Source organism: Eschrichtius robustus, chromosome 19 (assembly GCF_028021215.1).
Source record: "Eschrichtius robustus isolate mEscRob2 chromosome 19, mEscRob2.pri, whole genome shotgun sequence".
NCBI classification, from domain to species: Eukaryota; Metazoa; Chordata; class Mammalia; order Artiodactyla; family Eschrichtiidae; genus Eschrichtius; species Eschrichtius robustus.
The window spans coordinates 29594234-29616042 of NC_090842.1; the positions used below are offsets into that span (position 1 = coordinate 29594234).

The 21809-nt window shown below is 45.0% G+C and overlaps 1 protein-coding gene across 1 annotated transcript in view; it reads right to left on the minus strand.

Moving 5' to 3' along the window:
- Window positions 1-512: 512 nt before the first annotated feature.
- Window positions 513-21809, minus strand: part of AMFR (autocrine motility factor receptor) — a 39282-nt gene continuing 17985 nt past the window's right edge. Inside the window, exons 8-14 of the mRNA XM_068529252.1 lie at window positions 21651-21761; window positions 14384-14574; window positions 12474-12577; window positions 6695-6829; window positions 4922-5005; window positions 1688-1872; window positions 513-878 (exon numbers count right to left, since the gene is read on the minus strand). Coding sequence (XP_068385353.1) covers window positions 731-878; window positions 1688-1872; window positions 4922-5005; window positions 6695-6829; window positions 12474-12577; window positions 14384-14574; window positions 21651-21761 — 958 coding nt within the window. The 3' untranslated portion in view covers window positions 513-730. The remainder of the gene's footprint in view (window positions 879-1687; window positions 1873-4921; window positions 5006-6694; window positions 6830-12473; window positions 12578-14383; window positions 14575-21650; window positions 21762-21809) is intronic.

Genomic DNA, 21809 nt, shown 5'->3' on the forward strand with positions numbered 1-21809 from the left:
GCGTGTACTCATGAGATGCGGGAGCACCAGCGTTAACGGAAATAAAGCCAGCTTTGGATAGGGGGCTCAGAAAGCTAGTCCCGGATGTACTGGGACACGATGGGTCACCTCCTCACACTACGCCCCTGGGCTTTCCTCTCCTCTGCTGCAGGTATCAAACCAAGCACTGTTCTTCCGAGATGCCCTGCCGGCCCAGGGGTCCAGGAGCCCGTAGGTCTGGCTTCTGTGACATTCTGAACGCCTCCGCACCAAGAACAGCAGTGTGACAACATAAATTACCCAGTGGCGTGGAGTCAGGCTCAGGCTGTACACCTCCACACCGCTTTTTATGGATCCCACCCCCTGCACCTCCCGATTCCCCCCCGGCCCCCCCACGCCCACTTCCTGCCACATCTGGAGCTAAAGACACCAGCATTTGTTATGACTTCTGCATAAAGCCGTCATGGAAGCGGCCCTCTTCAGGGTCTCTGGCTGCCCACTTCCTCTTGATCCTCCCCCACCCCTACGAAGTCCAGTCAACGCAGAAGAGATCATGCTTAGAGTTAAAATGTGCAGTGTTTCTAAAGGGAAGAGAAATGTCACATAGAAAGGATTACAAAAAAGGATTAAATCTGTCAGCTGTCCACACACTATTAAGACCACGTGCTTTACACAGCGCAATGCAGTTGAGCCCACTCCTTCACTCAGCAGGCAGAGCTGGGGACAGGCCTCTTCAGCTCGGGAGGAGGCGCTAGGAGCTCTGCTGCTTCTGAAGTCTCCGCTCCGCGGCAGCAGCCAGCATCCTTCGACGCAGGGTCATGGGGTCAGAGGTCGTGCCTTCCGAGGGGAGGCAGCTGTCCGAGGCTGAGTCACCTTCAGAACTTCTGTTCAAGAAGCGCCTACAAAAAACAAAGGACTTGAGTGAGGGATCAGGGAAGCTCTGGAACATGCACACACACAGAAACATACAATGTGCTTCTTTAATTCCCCCACTTTCCCGGCACCGTCACGAAGCTGTCACTCAGCACCACCCCGTGAAAGACACCTGTCCCTGAACAGAGGGGCAGAAGTTCTCCGCATCAGGCGGCCGCTCAGCTCCTCGCTCTCCAGCGGCCACCCCCTCCCCACTTACACACACAGCGCGAAGTCCCCACTCACAAGGCCTGCGTTGGGCACGGAACCCACCCACAGGAACAGAACACCGGCCCCATCCCCGAGAGTTTAAGTAACGAGCCCCTGCGCAGCAACAGAACATGCCCGCTCCGGTGGCTCCCGCCTGGGGCTGGGGGGTGGGGGTCGGCGCTTCGAGGCCGGCTGCACGCAGAGTGGCCAAGACGGAGGACTCAGGAGCTGGACACCAGGCCAGTGTTAGCCTCTCTAGGCCTCAGTTTCTTCAGCTTTAAGTCTGTCTAATGGGTATAATTACCATGCTCCCTCTTAGAGTTAAGGGAATTAGAGTAATTAACATAAAGGGTCTAGAACACACTGGCACAGAAGTGCTAACCGTTTAAGTGTGGCGGAGAGCGTCCACAAGGAGACGCCAGCAGCACCAGCCGGAGGTTACTACCTGGGCCCAGTATTACCAGATCCTCAAGTTTTTCAACAGAGATTTGAAACCTGAAGTTTTAGCTGACAGGTGATAGGTTTTCAGCGTTGGCATCCATGACAAGGGCCTTCAGGCCCGGCGGGGGCTGCGGAACCCGCTCACCTCCGCGCCTGCTGCAGGAGGTCGTCCTTGCGCTGCACCAGCATGCGCTGTCTCTCGTCAGCAGACTTGGAGAAGCGGCTCCCCCGGGCCTCAAAGTCCTCCCCTTCACTGGGCTCCGCTTCCAGCTCACCGAAGTCCAGTGCCTCCTCCAGCCGAGGACTGAGGTCCAGCGGCACCCGCTCGGTCTGGACACGCAGGAAGCAAGGGGCCACTGTGAGCACGGGCTGCCCTGCCAGGCAGATTTCCCATCTGACCGGTGCCCCAAATAATGCTCTTCTGGACCTAAAAGGAGGCGGGCTGCCCGGCAGGGAACCGCGGGCACATGTGTAACGGCAGACATGGGCTCCTGAAGGGCAGGACCTGACTCACGTGGCATGTTCAACGTTATGGAATAAGTGAATGATTACCAGTATGAAAACAGGAGCACCTCGAAACTGTACTCTCAGAAGATAACAAAGTTAACTGCTTATTTGCATTCTGGGAATTTTCTGTTCAATGCTACTTATTGCTCTAAAATTTAAAAAAGTCTTATCACATATACTGTGCAAATTTTATACCCTCACTTGACTCTGAGAACAGTAAGGCAGATAAAAAATGGTAAATTCTAAGTATCTTTGTTAAAACCGATATAATATCACGTGGTTCCTCGCGTAACAGGATATAAGAATGGGACTCTCTCTGTTCTGGCTGCAGCTGTGAAGGCCAACACGATGCCCAGGAGCCCCCAAAGTCTCAGGCAGCTGCCCGGCCATCTACTACTCATGCTCCCAGACTCAGGCCCAGACCCAGGCTGGCCAGCGTCAGCCCAGCACCCACCTCCAGGCGACAGCAGAGTTGAGGAGGAAGAGGCTGAGAGGCTATTTTTAAGAGTTCCTGGAGTGCGTGCTTTTCTCTCACCCACCCTTGCCACCTCTCCTTGCCCTCAGCCAAGCGAGTGAGGGACTTCAAGAGAACCATGTGAGGACTTCCCTGGGGGCTCAGTGGTTAAGAGTCCGCCTGCCAATGCAGGGGACACGGATTCAAGCCCTGGTCTGGGAACTAAGATCCCACATGCTGCGGAGCAACTAAGCCCGTGTGCCACAACTACTGAGCCTGCGCTCTAGAGCCCGCGAGCTGCAACTACGGAAGCCCACACGCCACAACTACTGAAGCCCGCGTGCCTAGAGCCCGTGCTCCGCAACAAGAGAAGCCACCGCAATGAGAACCCCACGCACCGCAATGAAGAGTAGCCCCCGCTCGCCGCAACTAGAGAAAGCCCGCGCTCAGCAACGAAGACCCAATAGCCAAAAAATAAAAAATTTAAAAATTTAAAATAATAATAATAATTTTAAAAAAAGAGAACCATGTGGCCTGACTCATGTGCCCTAGAGTTTGGGGGACACAGAGACTGGTGGTGACTAACACACACCTGAAAAATCTAAGAGGAAGAAACTGGCTTGTAGCAGATTTTAAAAACGCTTCGATGGGAGCCAGTTCAACTTCCACTGACTGTAAGGCACTGCTGTGTGTGTCCTGGGGGAGGGGACGTGGGTCCTGCGGGAGAACCAGCCTGAGGCTGTTGAAACTGACTTTGCCCAAGAGGACCACTGGGAGGGGTGAAGGGAGCCCCATGAAGGAAGGGGTGGTCATAAATAGCCAGCCCAAGTTCAAACTAAGTATGGTCGAGGTTTCTGGTGCTAGACAGGACAGGGAGATCTCTACAATAACAGCTGTAACACATATATATACAGATGTGCACATGCGTACGTACACACACACGCACACTGGGGTCACATGGCCCATCTTAACCCTCTCGCCTCCTGAGTCCGACCCTAGAGGAAGTTAGAAAGAAGAGCTGGTGAGTGGAGGTGGAGGTGGAAGGAAGGGAATGGAAGGCCACCCTCAGGTCCCTGCCAGCCTCCAAGCCTGATCCACGTAGGCCTGAGCTTGGGCAGAGGGGAGACCCCAATTTAAGCAACGGGCAGATCTGATCTGATGACTGGGATAAACTGAGGTGTTTATTAACTGTTACCCAAGAACTTTTTATTTCCTAAGAATGGCCAAAAGTGTTATATAGCAAGCTTCTTTGTGAAACAAGTGCTTTCCTTCCACTATGTTAAAAAAAATTCAGAAAGCCTTCATGCTCACTCTAAAAATAGAGATGGGGAATCAAGACAGAAATCGAACATGCTGTACCCACAAGGCCCCCAAGCCAGCCTAGTATCCAAATCTGAGCTAAGCCAGCTATGAAAACTGGAAACACAATGAGCCCCTTCTTCAGAAGCCAGACGCCATTTTACAAATGCTGCACGACCCAATTACAGATTTGGATACAAAAATTTTAACTCAGCAACAGATCTGAAGAATTCTTAGGAGTTTTTACTGTTTCCTATTTGCAGGGAAAGGCACGTGAGGTGAAAGCAGCCTGCATGTCACTCGTCAGTGAAAGCAGCTGTTTCCAGCAGAGCCCTGACCGACGCTGGCAGAGAAGGCGGCGCCATCCTCAGGCCCCAGCCCCTGTGTGGGAAGCCCCACACATCACACCAACAAGGAAACACAAAGATAGGGCTGTCTGGGGCTTCTTCAGTCTCTTAAGAAAACTTCTGGAAAGCACGGTAATTGAATACGCAAATGGGAATTCCAGAAAAGGGACACGAACCGGAACCCCAGGCTGTGTGGGGCAGAGCATGGGGTGGGGCTGAGGCACCTCTGCCCTGGAAGCCAGACCCGGGAGCTCCTCCCGGGTGCACGCAGCTACCCCAGGTCACCCAGCGTGACTATCTAGGCTAACCTGGTTCCCAGGAGAACCACACTTCCCCCCACCCCAGGGGTCTCGTTTTTGTGAAATGCATGAAGTCTCTGCAAATGCTGAGCTGGACAAGCGAGGTGTGGGGGGAGAATTAGCTGAGGATTTCGGCCGTAGAGAGCGGAGCCCGGCTCAGTCACCCAGGGTCCTGGGCTCAGCCTCACGCCGCCCTGCCTAGTGCCGCCACTCAAGTTCACAGCGGCAGGGCCGGCCCGGCAGAGCATGACTCTTCTCCTCCGGTCCTGAGGCCAGTCCCCAGGGAGGGGACTGCAGGCCATGCCAGGCACAGCAAGGTCTGTTACCCTTGGACACTGAGACGACGCTGGCATACGGCCTCCTCCCTACTCTCGCCCTCAGCCGTACAAACGTCAGAGGTGGGGTGCAGACCACCGCCAGGTCCCCCGCTGCTCCCCATCCCATACGCGCTCTCTCTAGTACGCAGGCCTTACCTGACCGGAAGCTTCTCCGTCCTCCTGCTCGCCGTTTGGCCTCTCCGCAGGACCGTTCAATGCAGGCCTAATGCTCTCTGACCGCTGAAAGAGAGAAAGCAGCACCGACAGTGCAGAGCCGTTCTGAGCCCAGCGGGCGGGTACAGGGGGACCTGGAGCATGGGGGAGCTACAACCCCAACAGTCTGAGTTTAGCAAATCCCACGGCATCGAAGACATGAGAGCGCTACTGAGCTTCAAGACACAGCAAAGGAGCCTGAGGCCTAAATCTGAGAGTCATCAGTGGGCCCACGTTTAATTTCCCTTTCAGTAACAGTAACTGCACAACAATAACAAAACGACAACAGCAGTTAACACCGACAGGACACTTTGGAAAAGCACTGACACCATCATCGCATTCATCTCCTTAACATCCTGTGAGCTAGGTACTGCTGTTCTCACTTTCATCCAGGCCGAGATCCCAGCCCACGCTGCAGACACCTCGGGGCCCTGCGCATGTCCCTGAAGGTCTGCCCGCTACGTGCCGGCTGCCCAGTTTCTGTATTTCATCGCCCGAGGACACACTCTGGCTGTGTGAAGGAACCTGGCCCCCGCTGGAGGCAGCCCTCAACCAACAACTGATGGAAACTGGTGTATAAGCACCCCGGCTCCTCCCCCCTCAGGAGGAACAATGCATTCTACACTGGACCCCAGAGGCCTCCAGTGGGCTCAAGCTCTAGCTGCCCACGATGGTAACTGCTGGATAACAAACCCTTTATCCACTTCACAGCCCCACCTGCTGCCTGTGTTTCCTGGAATACTTCCCATGTTTCCTGGAACACCTCCCAAATTAACTACTGGCAACTGAATCCCTGTCTCAGGGTCTGTTCCTGGGGAAACCCAAAGTCACAGCCAGGTCAAACAGGTAAGGACCATTGAGCCACCTCTGATACCTCAGCCCCTTTGACTCCCAAGTTGAGGCTCATTCCCTCTTCCAAGATTCTCACGCTTGAAGATTTTACTAACAGATTTCCATGTTTCTGCATACCTAAGTTGAGTAATTTCTTGGTATATGATTCCCTAATCACATATATTCTTTGGTCCTGCCAGAAAGCTTTCTTTAAAATGTCAATACTTTTGTACCCATCAAAGAGGTTACATGATGGGCCAGGAAATAGGATCTTTAAAAAAAAAAAAAAAAAGTCAAAAATATAAGCCTCACACACAGATAGGAATTATACCCAGTGGAAAGCCATACCAATGTGCAAAGCCAGGGACAGAGGGCGATACCTCCTATAGCTGGGGTTAGCAAACTATAGCCTGTGGGCCAAGCACTCCAACAGTTTTTGTAAACAAAGTTTTACTGGAACAGAGTCATGCACATTCATTTACATATTGTCCATGGCTCCTTCAGTGCTACAGCAGGAATTGAGAAGTTACAATGGATAATGCATGGCTTGCAAGGCCTGAAATATTTCTATCTGTCCTTTATAGGGAAAGACTGCCAATCCTTGTCCAAAAGGAACCGATGCTAGGACCTCCTGGACTGGCAAGGGCAGGCTGGTTTGGGGTGTACATCTGCACAAAAAATTAGCCAAAGAGTTTTGTCCTTGTCTTAATCCAAGCCTCTTGGATGGGTCTGTTCTCAGTCATAATCTGGGAAGTTAGGGAATTCACAGAAACCCTTCATCAAATCATAAATGATATTCAGCTGTTAAGTAACTAGAAAGTTAATCTAGAAGATAAACCTTTGTGAGGAAAGAATTAATTTGTCATGTCTGAAACCTCAGTTTACCTGTGTGGGAAAAGGTACTTGAATCCGTCCTTCTAAAATGTTGTCTGTTGTTATTTCGACTGAGCGTGTCAGCTGGAGGTCCTGCAGTACTAGGTGGTATGGAACCTGGGGAAACATCTCTTGAATCTGATGAGCCTATAGGAATACAAAGAAGCCATGAAATGTTCACTCTCAACAGTTGCTCACTGAGGTCATGGGTAAGGCAGCCTCTGGGCACTGAACTTGGTGACCTGCCTTGAAAACACAAGTGAGGGGCCACCTCTATGCCACAAATCACCGTCAAACTGCAGTATTTCTTAGTATTTTTCCAGAATGCCAAACAGAAAACTTGGGGACAACATCAACTTTAAATAAAAAAGCCCAGAAATCCAACTGGAGCCCGAGACAGGCTTAACTAGAATATTCTAGTTTTAAAAAGCATTCATTGTAAAGCTCAGTAAAATTCAGGTATATAAACATGTTCTGCTTAAAGATTTAATTCCTAAAAGGAACAAACTTCTGATACACACTACATGGGTGAAATTCAAATGCATTAAGTGAAAGAAGCTCAATTCAAAAGGCTATGTACCCTATGATTCCATTTATATGACATTCTAGAATAAGCAAAATTACAGAGACAGAAAACTGATAAGTGGTTGCTACAGGCTGGGGGTGGGAGAGGAAGTGATTACAAAGGGGCATAATGGAATCTGGGGGGAGGCGGAAAGGAACTGTTCTATATTTTGATTATTGTGGTGGTCACATGACTGAGTTTGACAAAACTCAGAGATGGATACTAAAAAAGGTGAATTTATTGTATATAAATTTTACTTCAACTTAAAAAAAAAAAAAAAGACTATAAAAAATGTAATTGCTGGGACTTCCCTGGTGATCCAGTGGTTAAGAATCCGCCTTCCAATGCAGGGGACGCAGGTTCGATCCCTAGTCCGGGAACTAAGATCCCAAATGCCGCAGGGCAACTAAGCCCACACACCGCAACCTCTGTGCCCACGTGCCACAACCAGAGAGCCTGCGCGCTGCAGCTACTGAGCCGGTGCGCTCTGCAGCCCACACGCCACAACTAGAGAAGGCCATGCGCCACAGCAAAGATCCTGCATGCTGCAACTAAGACCCAACGCAGCCAAATAAATAAAATAAATAAATAAAAGTAAAAAATAAAAAAATAAATGTAATTGCTAATGTTGCTCTGGAGCTGCAGTTTTCAAACTGTACTCTAGAAACGTCTCGGAGGCCATGAGGGCTCTAGGGTGGGCGCGCGTACAGAGGGGAGCAGGCAGAGATCTCGGCGCACCACCACCGGTACTTTCATCCAAGCAGCTCCAGACTTTTTTCTCATATGTGTATATTTATTTTACAAATGCTTACATTCAAGGTTTTATTTGTGGAGAAGTCCCAATGAGCAAAAGAAAAAACGACAAGGAAATATATAATTGCTTTGGGGGCACAATAAATTCTACTGTTGGGATAGTGGCTCCCAAGAAACATGTTGTCATGTAGAAAGAGAGGAACGTGTCCCAGTGTCAGGCCTAGAGAGAAAAGACCAGGGTGAAACCTGTGCAAAGCTTTGCTTTGGGTCATCGTTGGGGCAGGGAGGGCAAGACAAGTGTGTAGGACAGAAGGACCCGGAGCTCCACGGGCCTGGGATCCCCTCATTGTTTCTATGAATGTAGTTGATCATTTTTCACAACCCAGGTCAAGTCAAAGCTAACTGGGCAAGAGTCCAAAACAACCTCAATAATCAGATAACATGCTCCTCTATTCTTAAAAAGGTCCCCTCTCATTTCCCAAATAAAATAAGTCCAAGATTCAGTTCACTGGGCCAAAGCTTCTCTTCCAGAAAATCCAGCAAGTTATATATTAGACTTTTATAAAAAATGTACTGTGACAGTAAATTAGTTGTGCTAAAAATAGGCTATTCAAATCCACCATGCAACGGGAGGAAGAACACCAGGGCCTGCCTGAGCATTCTAAACACACCAACTCCAAGAAGGTAATTCTCATTCCTGGGAGGGTTACATGTCCGTGAATTCAGATTTTTTTAAGGGGTCAGGTGAGGTGACCCACCTGAAGAGCTTCAACAGCTGCCCGACCCCGAGGTGCCCACACAGAGCCTGGCCCGAGCCAGTCATCGGCCACGCGGGGCTGCGCACTCCCAGTCCATCTGCCCTCGCAACGCCGCTCTCACTCTCTGCTGATGACCTGGCTGGGCGCTTCACTGAGAAAGCAGAAGCCCGCGGGAAGCCAGCTCTTTTTTTTTTTTTTTAATGGTCAAAATCATATACCATAAAATTGCCCATCTTAACCACTTTTAAGTATACAGCAATGTTAACTATACACACACTGCTGTGCAACAGGTCTCCAGAACGCTTTCATCTTGCAAAACCGAAACTCTACACCCACTGAACAGCAACCCCCACTCCCCCTCCCCCAGCCCCTGGCGACCACCATTCTACTTTCTAAGAGTCTGAGTAATTTAGATGGCTCATGTAAGTGGAATCACGCAGTATTTGTCTTTTTGTGACTACCTTATTTCACTTAGCATAGTATCCTCAAAGTTCTTCTTTTTCAGGCTGAATAATATTCCACTGTGTGGACAGAGCATTTTCATAATCTATTCATCTCTGATGGACACTTAGGCTGCTTCTACCTAAATGGTCATTATGAGCCATGCCTTCTTTTTAAACCGTATCTCAAAACGACACGCCTGTAGCTACGTCCATCCCGCCTCCCAACAAAGGTGAGAATGCCCCTCTCCTGGCTCCGGCTCCCAAACCCACCCTCCACCTCAGGTCTTTGCCTTCAGTTAACTTTTCTGTTTGTTCTGTACCATCAATCTCTCCTCCTCCAGTGATCATTCCTATTCGCACACCAAGCATGTTTTAGAATCTTTTTAAGAAGACTCTTGGGTACTCAAAAGAACTGAAAGCAGGGTCTCCAAGAGATATTTGTACACCCATGTTCATAGTCCCATTACTCACGATAGCTAAAACGTGGAAGCAACCCAAGTGTCCACCGACAGATAAACGGATAAGCAAAATGTGGTTTATTCATACAATGGGATATTATCCAGCCTTAAGAAGGAAGGCAATTCTGACACATGCTACAACATAGTTGAACCCTGAGGACATTAAGCTCAGTAAAATAAGCCAGTCACAAAAAGATAAACACCGTATGATTCTGCTTATATGAGGTACCTAAAGTAGTCAAATCCACAGAGAAAGAAAGGAGAATGGTGGCTGCCAGGGGCTAGGGAGGAGGGAATGGGGAGTTACTGTTTACTGGGTATACAGCTTCAGTTTTGCAAGATGAAAAGAGTTCTGGAGATGGATTGTGGCTGATAGTTGCACAACAATATGAATATACTTATTAATACCACTGAACTGTACAACACTTAAAAACGGTTAAGATCATAAATTTTGTGGTACATGTATTTTATCACAATTTAAAAAATAGAAAAAAAGAAGACCCGTGGGGAAAAGAAAAAGAATACATACGTATTTGCTTATATGTGTATGTAAACATTCTGGAAAAACACAACACAGAAGAAACTAATTGAAGTTGTTATTGCAAGAGAGGAGGGTGTCCGGGCGGATGGAGGAAAAGACTTCACTGGATACTCTCTATAGGCTTTGAAATTTGTGGATAAATGGCCTGCTCCAAAATCTTAAAAAAAATATATTAACAAAAACTCCTCTGACGGCACACCCCTATCAAGCCACCACATTACTTCTCCACTCCCTCTTATAACACACTGCCAGCTACTGGGTGTCTTCAGCTCCCACTCATTTTCCAATCCAACAACCTAGTACTCAGCCCCTCGAGCCATGGAAGCTGCCTGCTCCTCTCCAGCTGATTAACCACCTCCACTCTGCCAAACCCAACATGCACTTCTCTGACCTCATCTTCTAAGAATTCCCACATGGTTGACTTGACGCTTCTCCTGGTTTCCTTCCTTCTCAGTCGCTGCCATGGCTCCTCCCATTCAGCCAGACCTCAGTCCTGAGCCCTCTTCTCCTTCTGAGCTACCTTCTTTCCCTCGAAGAGATCCAGTCCCCTACAGACTGAAGCTCCCAAATGTCTGTCTCCAGCTGGATCTCCTTCCTGAGGTCCAGAACTGTCTACATGACATCTCTACTTGGATGTCTCACAGACACCCCAACTTCCCAGCCAAACAGAAGGCCGAGTCCCTATCCTCCATCTGTTCCTCCTCCCGTCCTGCCCATCTCACACATGACACCACTGCTCAGCTGCTTGACCGAAAACCAGCACTCCCCTCACCCCACTACCCCACATCCAAATCAAAGCACTGTCAAGTCCATCAGTTCATCTTCGAAAAGCATCTGAAATCCGCCACTTCTTTTCATCTTTATTTCCAATGCCCTGGTCCAAGCCACCATCTTTTTTTGCCTGAACTACTGCAACAGTCTCCTAACTGGTCTCACTGGTCCCATTTTTGCCCCTCTAAAATTCATTCTCTCAGAAGTAAATTATTCTCTGTTAACTGTCCTGTCAGTCCCCTGGGGGAGGAAAAAAAGCCCTGAATGGCCTTCTCATACTTTCATTATAGTATCTAAACTGGATTGTAGCCTACAAATCCCTGCTTGACCGGGCTCTGCAACCTCAATTTATGTCACAATCTTGGTTCCCACTCGCAGACTCCAACCACAATCACCTCTCTGTTTTCTGAACATTCTCACCTCATGGCCTCTGTACCTACTGTTTCCACTGCCTCTTTCCCCCGATCTGCCTCCTTCTCTTCTCAGCCTTCATGTCTCAGCTTAAATATCACCTCTTGAGACTTCCCTGAATGTCTCCTCTAGAACAGCCTTTACCCACCGCTCCACCACATCACCTGCCCTGCTGCCTGCAGAGTCCGCGTCCCCATCGGCAACGATCTGCTGGTGTTTATGATCAGTCTCCTCCCCCTACCCCACGTAGAACTCACACTTCTTGAGAGTAGGGCTCCTGTCCCCCTTGTTGACACTACAGGTGCTACGCAATTTGTTGACACTGCACAGTGCCCGTCTCGGGAACAGGCTTTCAGTACACGTTTGTTGGACTAACACAGGTTGCATTTTTAAGACTCCTGCATTTATCATCACAATGAACACTACATTTCACAAACGGTGAACCATGTTTCTCCAACACTGCAGAATAAAAATATACACCATATGACAAAGCTTTAAGAAAAATACAAAGAATCTTGAAGTATGCGGACAATATCCTTGAACCAACAGCATGCCTGAATATCTCAAGGTGTGTGTGTGTATATATTTATATTTATATATGTATATCCACAGGCATGTATGTATGTATAAGTGTGTATGTGAAGGTATACTCATTTATTTACTTTGGGAAGGGAGGAGAGGGGGTTAAAATAACACATTCAGTAGGCCTACGACAATTTTTAGTAAAAGTCACATCATTCACTCCAGCCAATAACTCCCCAAATATTTTTGGTGAAAATCAAGAGGTGTCGCAACACTAGCCTAGATCATGAGAGTGAACTTAGTAGTGCTCAGAAAAGGTTAGATTATCTGCCACACAAGTATAATGAAAGCTGGTTTCCAAATCAGTTTCAAATTTTAAAGCGCAGGAATTGACGTCATCCCAGTGAATAAGATGCTCCTGAAAATCCTGCTGTTCTTTTTTTTTTCAATCCCGCCGTTCTGCCAGAGCAGAGTGAGACCAACTGAGTCATGCACACTGCAGCCATTCTCCAGCTTTTCCTTCCCTCCCGATTATTAATCACCTTTTAAAAGCAGTGAGCGGTCCTTACCATTGCATTAAGCTGGGAGTTGCTTGCCTGTGTAATGCCTAGAATGTTGGTGGTGTGCATCACTTCGACTGAAAAACTTGGCAGCCAACTCGCAATCCGGGACCCTAAAACAAACAAGAAGCCAGCACAAGTCTTAGAGACCTCTTTCCCCTGTCAGTTACTCTGCGGTCGGCCGCTCTGTGGTACCAGCTGGTACTCACTGAGGGCTTACTTTACACCAGGCCTTTTGACCAAGTGTCCCATGTGGATTAGCTCATTCAATCCCCACTAAAACCCTACATGGGTTTATTATTATTATTATTATTCCCTCTTCTCAGAGATTTGACTCTAGTGCTCTTGTTGGTTCCCCAAGGCACTCGGAACTGAGGTAACTTGCCCAAGACCACAGCATTTAATTATGGTGGCCAGGACTTGAAGCCAGACAGTCAGGTTCCAGAACACTTCACCACTGGGCTTTCCTGCTTTCCAGTGGCCCTGGATCCACACAAACTCAATCCCTCTCTCAGGCTACACTATAAGGAAGGTTTTCAGGGCTCTAAAGCTACTACAGTAGATGAGAATTTGCCCCTCTCTTTCACGCCACACACAAATACTACTTGTTTGGAGACATCATTTTCAGGAAGTATTTTTTACTTAATAATCTGGTTTAAAGACTTTAGTTTTCTGATTCGAAATTCTTTTCGAAGAGCTCTATAACACAGGTTTGCGGACTAATGGTACCAAGAAGTCTGTTGCTTCTGCCATTTCACTAAGGAAAGGGAATCCTAAGATATACCACCACCAGGTGTCAGCAGTAAAACAACTCCATTATCAAGCCACACATTTAAGGAGGATTTCCCTTTCCTTCACATAGAAGCACTGAGGCCTGGAATGTAAAACAAGTTCAATGGCCATCTCAAAGATCCTGCCTGTACAGATGGTACCCAATAAAAAGCTGGATACTTATTTCATGTACTTACTAGGGAGAAATAAAGTTACCTTTATCTATTTTGCCCAAGTTTTCAGTAATAATTCATAAAATAATAGCTTACATAGCCAGGACCCATGTCCAAGATCTGCTAGTCTATTTCAGAAGTCTTACGTGGTAGAGGCCGTAATTAGCAGCCACAAAGCAGCCCCTCTACACCTGCCCAGCATCCCTGCCCAGCCAGCCAAGCAGCCATCATCCCCTCCTCTCAGAGACTCCACTCTACTCCTTCGGTCCTTCCTATCAGGGATTTCAATGTGTTGCCACTCCCACCGTGCTCTACCCTTAGAAACTCAAATCAGAGACCTGAAGAGCACTCCTCCTAAACAAATAAGCCAGGGATACCTACTTTAGAGTAGGAAATATGAACCCACAGAATTTAATGGTATTGGAATTGATGAAAATCAACAACAGCCTGATGTAATGTGAATTAAAGGATGATCAACCAGTCCCTGACATGGTGCCCATGACCTTAGAATTTTAAGTGTGGTTTTATTACAACTCCTTTCAATATTCTGGAAGATGGAAGATTCATATTTTATGGGCAAAGAAACAGGGTTCTAGTTCTGATTCTCCTTCTGGTACCCACTGGAAAGGCTACTCAATGACCCTTCATTATATGCTTAAGTATTACACCGATGCAATAAATTATTAGCAGTGGTTAACTATGAAGCTGATTCAGCATGCTCCTTGCAGTCACGGTTGATTCAACTGTAACTACTTTCACCTCCTCGCACCCCCCGTCCCCCCAATTCACACAGAATCTAGCAAAATGCCTGGCACAGAATAACCCCTCGGTGCTGTCTATACTTACCGAACATTTTCAATTAAAACTGAAATATAACATTAAACTCGCCCATACAGGGCAAGTTATAATTAAAACATCATCCCCTAAGGGGAGAAAACCCCTGGCGGATGGTTTTAGAGGTTGAAACCAACTAACCATCGAAGTGGAAGAAGTGATTGTGTTGGTTTAAGCGAGGTCTGCCTTCAGCTGCTGCTACAGGAACCAAATTCTCATCCAAGTTCTCTCCTTGATGCTCTTCCCTGACATGATTATTGTCGGCAATATTAAGAGACATTCTGCATGTTGGGCAGGAGGTGTCTTGTTCTAGCCAGGAACGAAGACAGGAGCTACCAAAAAGTCCAAAATAAGATATCCTTAGCATATTTTGTGAGAATTCACCAGAAGTACTCTGAATGTATCAGTGAGTTGCAATTTTACTTTCTATTTACCATTAGCAAGATTTAATTAAGTTGAGAAACACTTGCTGACATTACCCCTTTGCCCTGCTTCACTCTAATGTACTTCTGGTGTATCCTGCTCTGAACGTTAATTTGTTAACATACGTGGTCATCCACCAAGCTCCTGGGCATGACCCTTCAGCAAGACTTCATCACCTGGCTCACCATCCTCCTCTCCAGCTCTATTTGATTAACTTCAAATCCATGTGGTTGAACCATCCAACACCCTTGCCTCTCATGTCTTTGAATCCTCTATTCCAATGATCTGTTCTCTCACTCTACTTTAGCCTCCACTAACCTTGGCCTTCTCTTCAAAATCACGACTTCAAAGATCTCACTCTCCAACTAAAGCTCCTCTCCTTCCAGCTCATCTCTTATTTGCTAAGACCTCCCATCCACTTTTTCATCAAGCATCACATCCCCCCAGAGCCTTACTTCTGTCTTCACCCAGAGTACCTACTACCTTACATCCATAATCCCAACTTCTTCAACCCTCTTATATTTGTATTCTGCTTTCCCAACCAGGCTGAAAAGCTTCTTGTGCCCTTTTTCAGGTGATGATAATGCCCTATTTAAGGTAGTCTCTCAATAAATACTTGTGCTGCCCATTAAAGGAAGTATACTAAAAAAAAAAAAAAAATGAGAAGGTTGGATGAAGTGATCTCCAAGGTACCTTCCCAATTTATAATAATACTTATCTTTCTCCTAAGATTTCAAGAGGCCTTCCGTTCCATAATAATATATTAGCTTTCTTCTAAGAGTTCAACGAGGCACTGAATAAAAATGCTCACTTCCTCTGTGTCTTTTCTTTTTTAATATCTGGGAACATGTGCACATATAAGGTTACACAGGAGAACCTCACCAAACTGTGATGATCCTCAGAGTCTCTAGCAACCAAATGGTACTTAAGTACCAAAACTTTCCCAGAGGCCAAGGTGAAGCTACTTCTTACTATCTCTCTGCTGGAAGAATGTATGACAGTAATGTTCCAAAATAATGAATGTGTACATTCAACTCTATCACATTTTGAAACAATAAAGTACCTATAATTCCTGTTTGTGATCATGTAACTTATTAGCCAAATAAATGATTATATTTTTTAAAGTTCATTTCCCCTTAATGAACACCCTTAAATCACACCTCTAGTAAAATCAGCCTTGTGGGAGACTACCAAAATGTGTAAAATCCTTGCCTTCCAATAATGCTACCTGTGACACACTTTTCATAAGCAAATCTAATTTTACTTCATATTCTGCAAAAACTTCCCACATTATGTACAATAGCCTAAAAACTCCAAGTGAGTACAACTGGTCAGATACAGTTGCCTTCCTTGAAAGAAAAAAAAAAAAAAATGTCAAACTTCCACAGCTAAAGAAACCAAACTTCAGAGAAAACAGCTGTATTTCTATATAACTATAATAATGTTCTATTGAAGTGATTCCTTCTTCTCCGTCTAAGTATGACACTTCAATGTAAGTAAATATTTACTGGACTCTGAAATCTTGCAAAGACATCTTCTACAGCAACAAATTATCTAGCTATAATCTATTGAAATCTAGACATTTAGCTTTACGGCAAATGAATCTGTCATAGATTATCATCATACAATCCTGCCCCAATCTATTAACCAAAGCTATAAAGTAAAGCAAACCAAGAAGAGATCCTAACAACTGTTTGATCACTCAACCCCAGGCAGACAGGTGTTTTAAAAATTAAATCCTAACTCTTAAACAACCACTAGGTCAAGAGAAAATCACTTGGGCAGTTAGAAAATATTTTGAGACAAAAGAAAACAGAAGCAAAAGCACAACATACCAAAACTTAATGAGATACAGCAAAAGCAATGCTCAGAGGCAAATTTATAGCCAAAAACGCCTAAAAAGAAAAAAGATTTCAAAACGACAACCTAACTTTATAACTTATGGAACTAGAAAAAGAGCAAATGAAACCCAAAGCCAAAAGGAGGAAGCAAATAATAAAGATTCAAGCAGCAATAAATGAAATAGAGAATAGAAAAACAATAGAGCAAATCAATGAAACCAAAAGTTGGTTCTTTGAAAACATCAAAGCTAAACTGACAAATTTTAGCTGGACTAAGAAAAGAGAGAAGATATAAATAACTAAAATCAGAAATGAAAGTGTGACTAATACTACCAACCTTACAGAAATTTAAAGGATTATAACAGAATACTAGAAATAATTATACTCCAACAAATTAGATAATACAGATAAAATGGACAAATTCCTAAGCAACACAAACCCTAAACAATACACACACACACAAAAAAAACTACCATAAAACTAATAAACAAATTCAGTAAAGCAGCACAGTAAAAGAGCAACATGAAAAATCAGTTATGTTTCTATACACCAGCAATGAACAATCCAAAATAGAAATTAAGAAAACAATTCCATGTACAATAGTATCCAAAAGAATAAAATGCCTAGGAATAAATGTAACCAAGGAGATGAAAGACTTGACACTAAAAACTATAAAAGATTGCTGAAAGAAATTAAAGAAGACCTGCATAAAAGGGAAGGAATCCCATGTTCATGAACTGGAAAACAATATTGTTAAGATAGCAATCTTCCCCCAAAGTAATCTACAGATTCAATGTGATCCCTATTCAATTTCAATGGCCTTTTTTGCAGAAATGGAAAAGCGGCTCCTCAAATTCATATAGAATTGCAAAGAGCCCCAAATAACCAAAACAATATAAAAAAAGAAAAAGTTGGAAGATGCACCATTTCCCAATTTCAACTTACTACGAAGCTACAGTAATCAAAACAGCATAGTACTGGAATAAAGATAGACATATAGACCAATGGAACAGAATTGAGAGTCCAGAAATAAACTCAAACGTCTATGGCCAAATGATTTTGCCAAGGATGCCAAGACCATTCAATGGGGAAAAAAATAGATTCTTCAACAGATGGTGCTGGGACAACTGGACAGCCACAAGCAAAATAATGAAGTTGGACCCTTACCCTCACTTCATGTACAAAATTTAACTCAAAATGGATCAATGACCTAAATGTAAGAGCTAACACCATAAACCTATTAGAAAAAAACATTATCATGACCCCAGATTTGGCAATGGATTTAGATTTGACACTGAAAGTATGAGCTACCAAAGAAAGAACAGGTAAACTGGATTTCATTAAAAATTTAAAACATGTGTGCATCAGAAGACATTACCAAGAAAAAAGTGAAAGGACATTACAGAATGGGAGAAAATATTTGCAAATCATACATCTGATAAGGGTTTAGTATCCAGAATACATAAAGAACTCTTACAACTCATCAACAGAAAGACAACCCAATTAAAATAGGATAATTTGGCTTGAACAGATATTCTCCAAAGATGATACACAAATGGCCAACAAGCATGTGAAAAAATGATCAGCATTACTGGTCATTAAAGAAATGCAAATCAAAACCACAATGAGAAACCATTTTACACCTCAGGATGGCTATTATCTAGTGTAAAATGTAAAATGGTGTACTCGCTATGGAAAACCATATGATGGTTCCTCAAAAAATTAAACATAGAATTACCATATGATCCAGCAATTCCACCTCTGGGTATATACCCAAAAGAATTGAAAGCAAGGTCTTGAAAAGAAATTTGTACACCCACGTTCACAGCAGTATTATTCACGATAGCCATAAGGTAGAAACCACCCAAGTGTCCATCAACAGAGGAATGGATAAACAAAACGTGATATATACACACAATGGAATATTTTTCAGCTTTAGAAAGGAATGAAATTCTGACACATGCTACAACATGGCTGGACCTTGAAGACATTATACTAAGTGAAATAGCCAGACATAAAAGGACAAATATTGTATGATGTGCTACTGTGTGAGAGCAGTCAAATTCATAGAGTCAGAAAATAGAATGTAGCTGCCAAGGGCTGGGGAAAAGGGGAGATTGAGGAGTTAGTGTTATATGGGTACAGAGTTTCAGTTTCAGAAGATGAAAAAGTTCTGGAAATGGATGGTGGTGAAGGTTGCACAACAACGTGAATGTACTTAATGCCACTGAACTGCACACTTAAAAATGGTTAAAAGCTAAATTTTATGTTATGTATGTATTTTTTTACCACAATAAAAGCATAACATTTGAGAATTATCATTTTAAAAAACCCACCATAGGGCTTCCCTGGTGGCACAGTGGTTAAGAATCCACCTGCCAATGCAAGGGACACGGGTTCGAGCCCTGGTCCGGGAAGATCCCACATGCCGCGGAGCAACAAAGCCCGTGCGCCACAACTACTGAAGCCTGCGCGTCTAGAGCCCGTGCTCCACAACAAGAGAAGCCACCGCAATGAGAAGCCCACGCACCACAACGAAGAGAAGCCCCCACTCGCCGCAACTAGAGAAAGCCCACGCGCAGCAACGAAGACCCAATGCAGCCAAAAATAAATAATTTTAAAAAAATAAAAATAAAAAACCCACCATAATGAAACACCACTTCCCACCAACTAGGATGGCTATAATAAGAAAAACAGAAAGTAGTAAGTATTGGTGAGGATGTGAAGAAATTGGAACCCTCGTACGTTGTTGATGGGATATAAAATGGTGCAGCTGCTGTGGCTAAGTCTGGTGGTTCTTCAAGAAGTTAAACATAGAATTACCCTGTGACTCAGCAATTCCACTCCTAAGTATATACCTAAAAGAAAATCAGGTACTCAAATGGATACCCGTTCACAAATGTTTATAGCAGCATTATTTGCAATAGCTAAAAAGTGGAAATAACCCAAATGTCCATCAATGGAAGAATGGATAAACAAATTGTTTATTATTTAAAAAAATTTAAATTCAGCCATAAAAAGAAATGACGTACTGATACATGCTACAACTTGGATGACTTTGAAAACTTTATGCTCAGTAAAAGAAGCCAGTCACAAAAAAGTCACATATTATATGGTTTCCTTCACATGAACTGTCCAGAACAGGCAAATCCATAGAGACAGAAAGCAGATTAGTGACTGCCAGGTAACATGGGGAGGGAGGAATGGGTAGTGATTTATTTTAATGAGTATGAGGCACTACTCTGGAGTGATGAAAAAGTTTCAAAACTAGAGAAGAGCAGTGGCCTGCACCACACTGTGACTGCACTAAATGCCACTGAATTGTATACTTTAAGATGGTTAATTGTATGTCATGTGAATTTTGCCTCAACCAAAAACATTAAATCCTAAAATTAATCTAATCATGTGACTGAAACCATTTCTTCTGGGGTGAAATACACTCACTTTTGAGTTAGTCTTCCAAACTGTCTCCAAGCTCCTTAGGAACTACCTGAAAGTTTTTTCAGAAATGTGTGTGAATTCTCTGGTCTTCCAACCTCATCAATCAGCACCACTATCGATCCAGTAGCACAGCTGCAAAACTAGGAGAATCCCCAACGCCTCATATTCCTCGTTTTCCCACAGCCAATCTAGCACCACGTGCTTCCTCACCCTTCTCACGTCTGTCCACCCTCCTCCAGCTCCACTTCCACCACACCAATCCACACTCCTCTCAGCACACACCCGAACCACTGCAGCCCTTACTAACTAGTCCCGATCTTTTCCAACTGCATCCCTGACCCCGAGCCCCCACTTTAACCCCGTCAGTGGCCCTCAAGCCCCTGCAGGGCCACTCATGCCTGCTTCTCCTGCCTCAGCAAACACCACTCCTCCTCTGACATCCTGAGCTCCAGCCACAGGGGTTCTCTTTAATTCCTTGGATACGCCACACTCCCTCCTGCTACAGAAATGTTCCCTCTGTCTCAAATGCTCTTCCACCTGATCCCATCTTCTGCTGACTTAACTCCTACTCATCAACAAGAGTCACTTTCTCCAGGTGGGAGTCAGGTTCCTTTGTTACAAGCTCTCAAGGACCGCGTTCCTTTTCTTTAGAGCACTTATCTCAATTCATCATTACATGCTCATAAACGCGCGTGGTTAATTCATGTCGGTCTCCTCCATTAGGCTGAAAGCTTCGTGAAAGCAAAGACCACATCTGTCATTTTAATTTTATTCCCCAGAACCCAACACAGCACCCAGCACATTAAAAAAAAAAAAAAAAAAAAAAATCAATAAATGTGTTGAGTTACTGATACTCCAGCTCCAAAGCCCTTGTAATATTAAAAAGGAGAAGAAAAACTATTTGGGAATATAGAATAAGGAAAGGAAGATTAAAGATGTAAAGATTATAACTTTCTCAATATGCAAAATTGACCACAGATACAAAAGGCCAAAAGATACCTCAAGGTCCATCAACACCAAGAACATCCAATCTATAAACAGAATGATTTAGGTTAAACAGACACAGTTCCTGTGAGATCTCTAAAAATGAATAATGTAAGGCAGTGAGGACTGCAACACAGAGACAACAGGACTCCCTGGGAACGGAACAGCCTGCACCACACACAGATCTAGTCCAGTCGTGCAGGTTTGCAGAAGATCCCATCTTCTAATTCCTGATAACACAGCCACAGTTCTGGACTGCTTAGTGCTTCTCGTCTGATCCCCATCTCAGCACACTTCCCTGGTGTGTTTTTTTATGTTGCCTTAGGGCATGTGCAAAATGCCAAGATATATATTCTCACCAGGGTAAGAACAGGGAATAAGCTGTTAGAAAGCAAGGATCCCCCCACCCCTTTAAGTCTTACAGGCGTATCTGCTATATCTCAGAACTTAAATGGACAAGGAATATGAAGAGAGCTAACACACCCAGAAACTAAGATGGCAACCTGTGAGTGGGGAACAGTCCTGCCGTGTAGGGAAGAGGCTGAGGACTAAGGAAGACACACCCAGGCTCCCCATCCCACTCAGTACCAGCACCACGGCCAGTCTGAGGGAACGTCCCCACTCCTTGGCTAAGGCTGGTCTTAAGCCCCGGCACAAAAAGCACCCACATGCCCCTGGACAGAACACCAGTCCCATGCGGCCCTTTGCAAAGCTCCTACTTGTGGAAAAGATGTCCACAGGGCAGTTTCCTCGCAGCCTGCATGGAGTCCCAGCAGATGGCACAGTCATCGTTGTTGACAGCCAGCTCCTCTGGGGTTGCAACCGCAAACCTGTAAAAAACAAAGTGCACCTGGCAGGTATCTCCGTCAATTCCACAC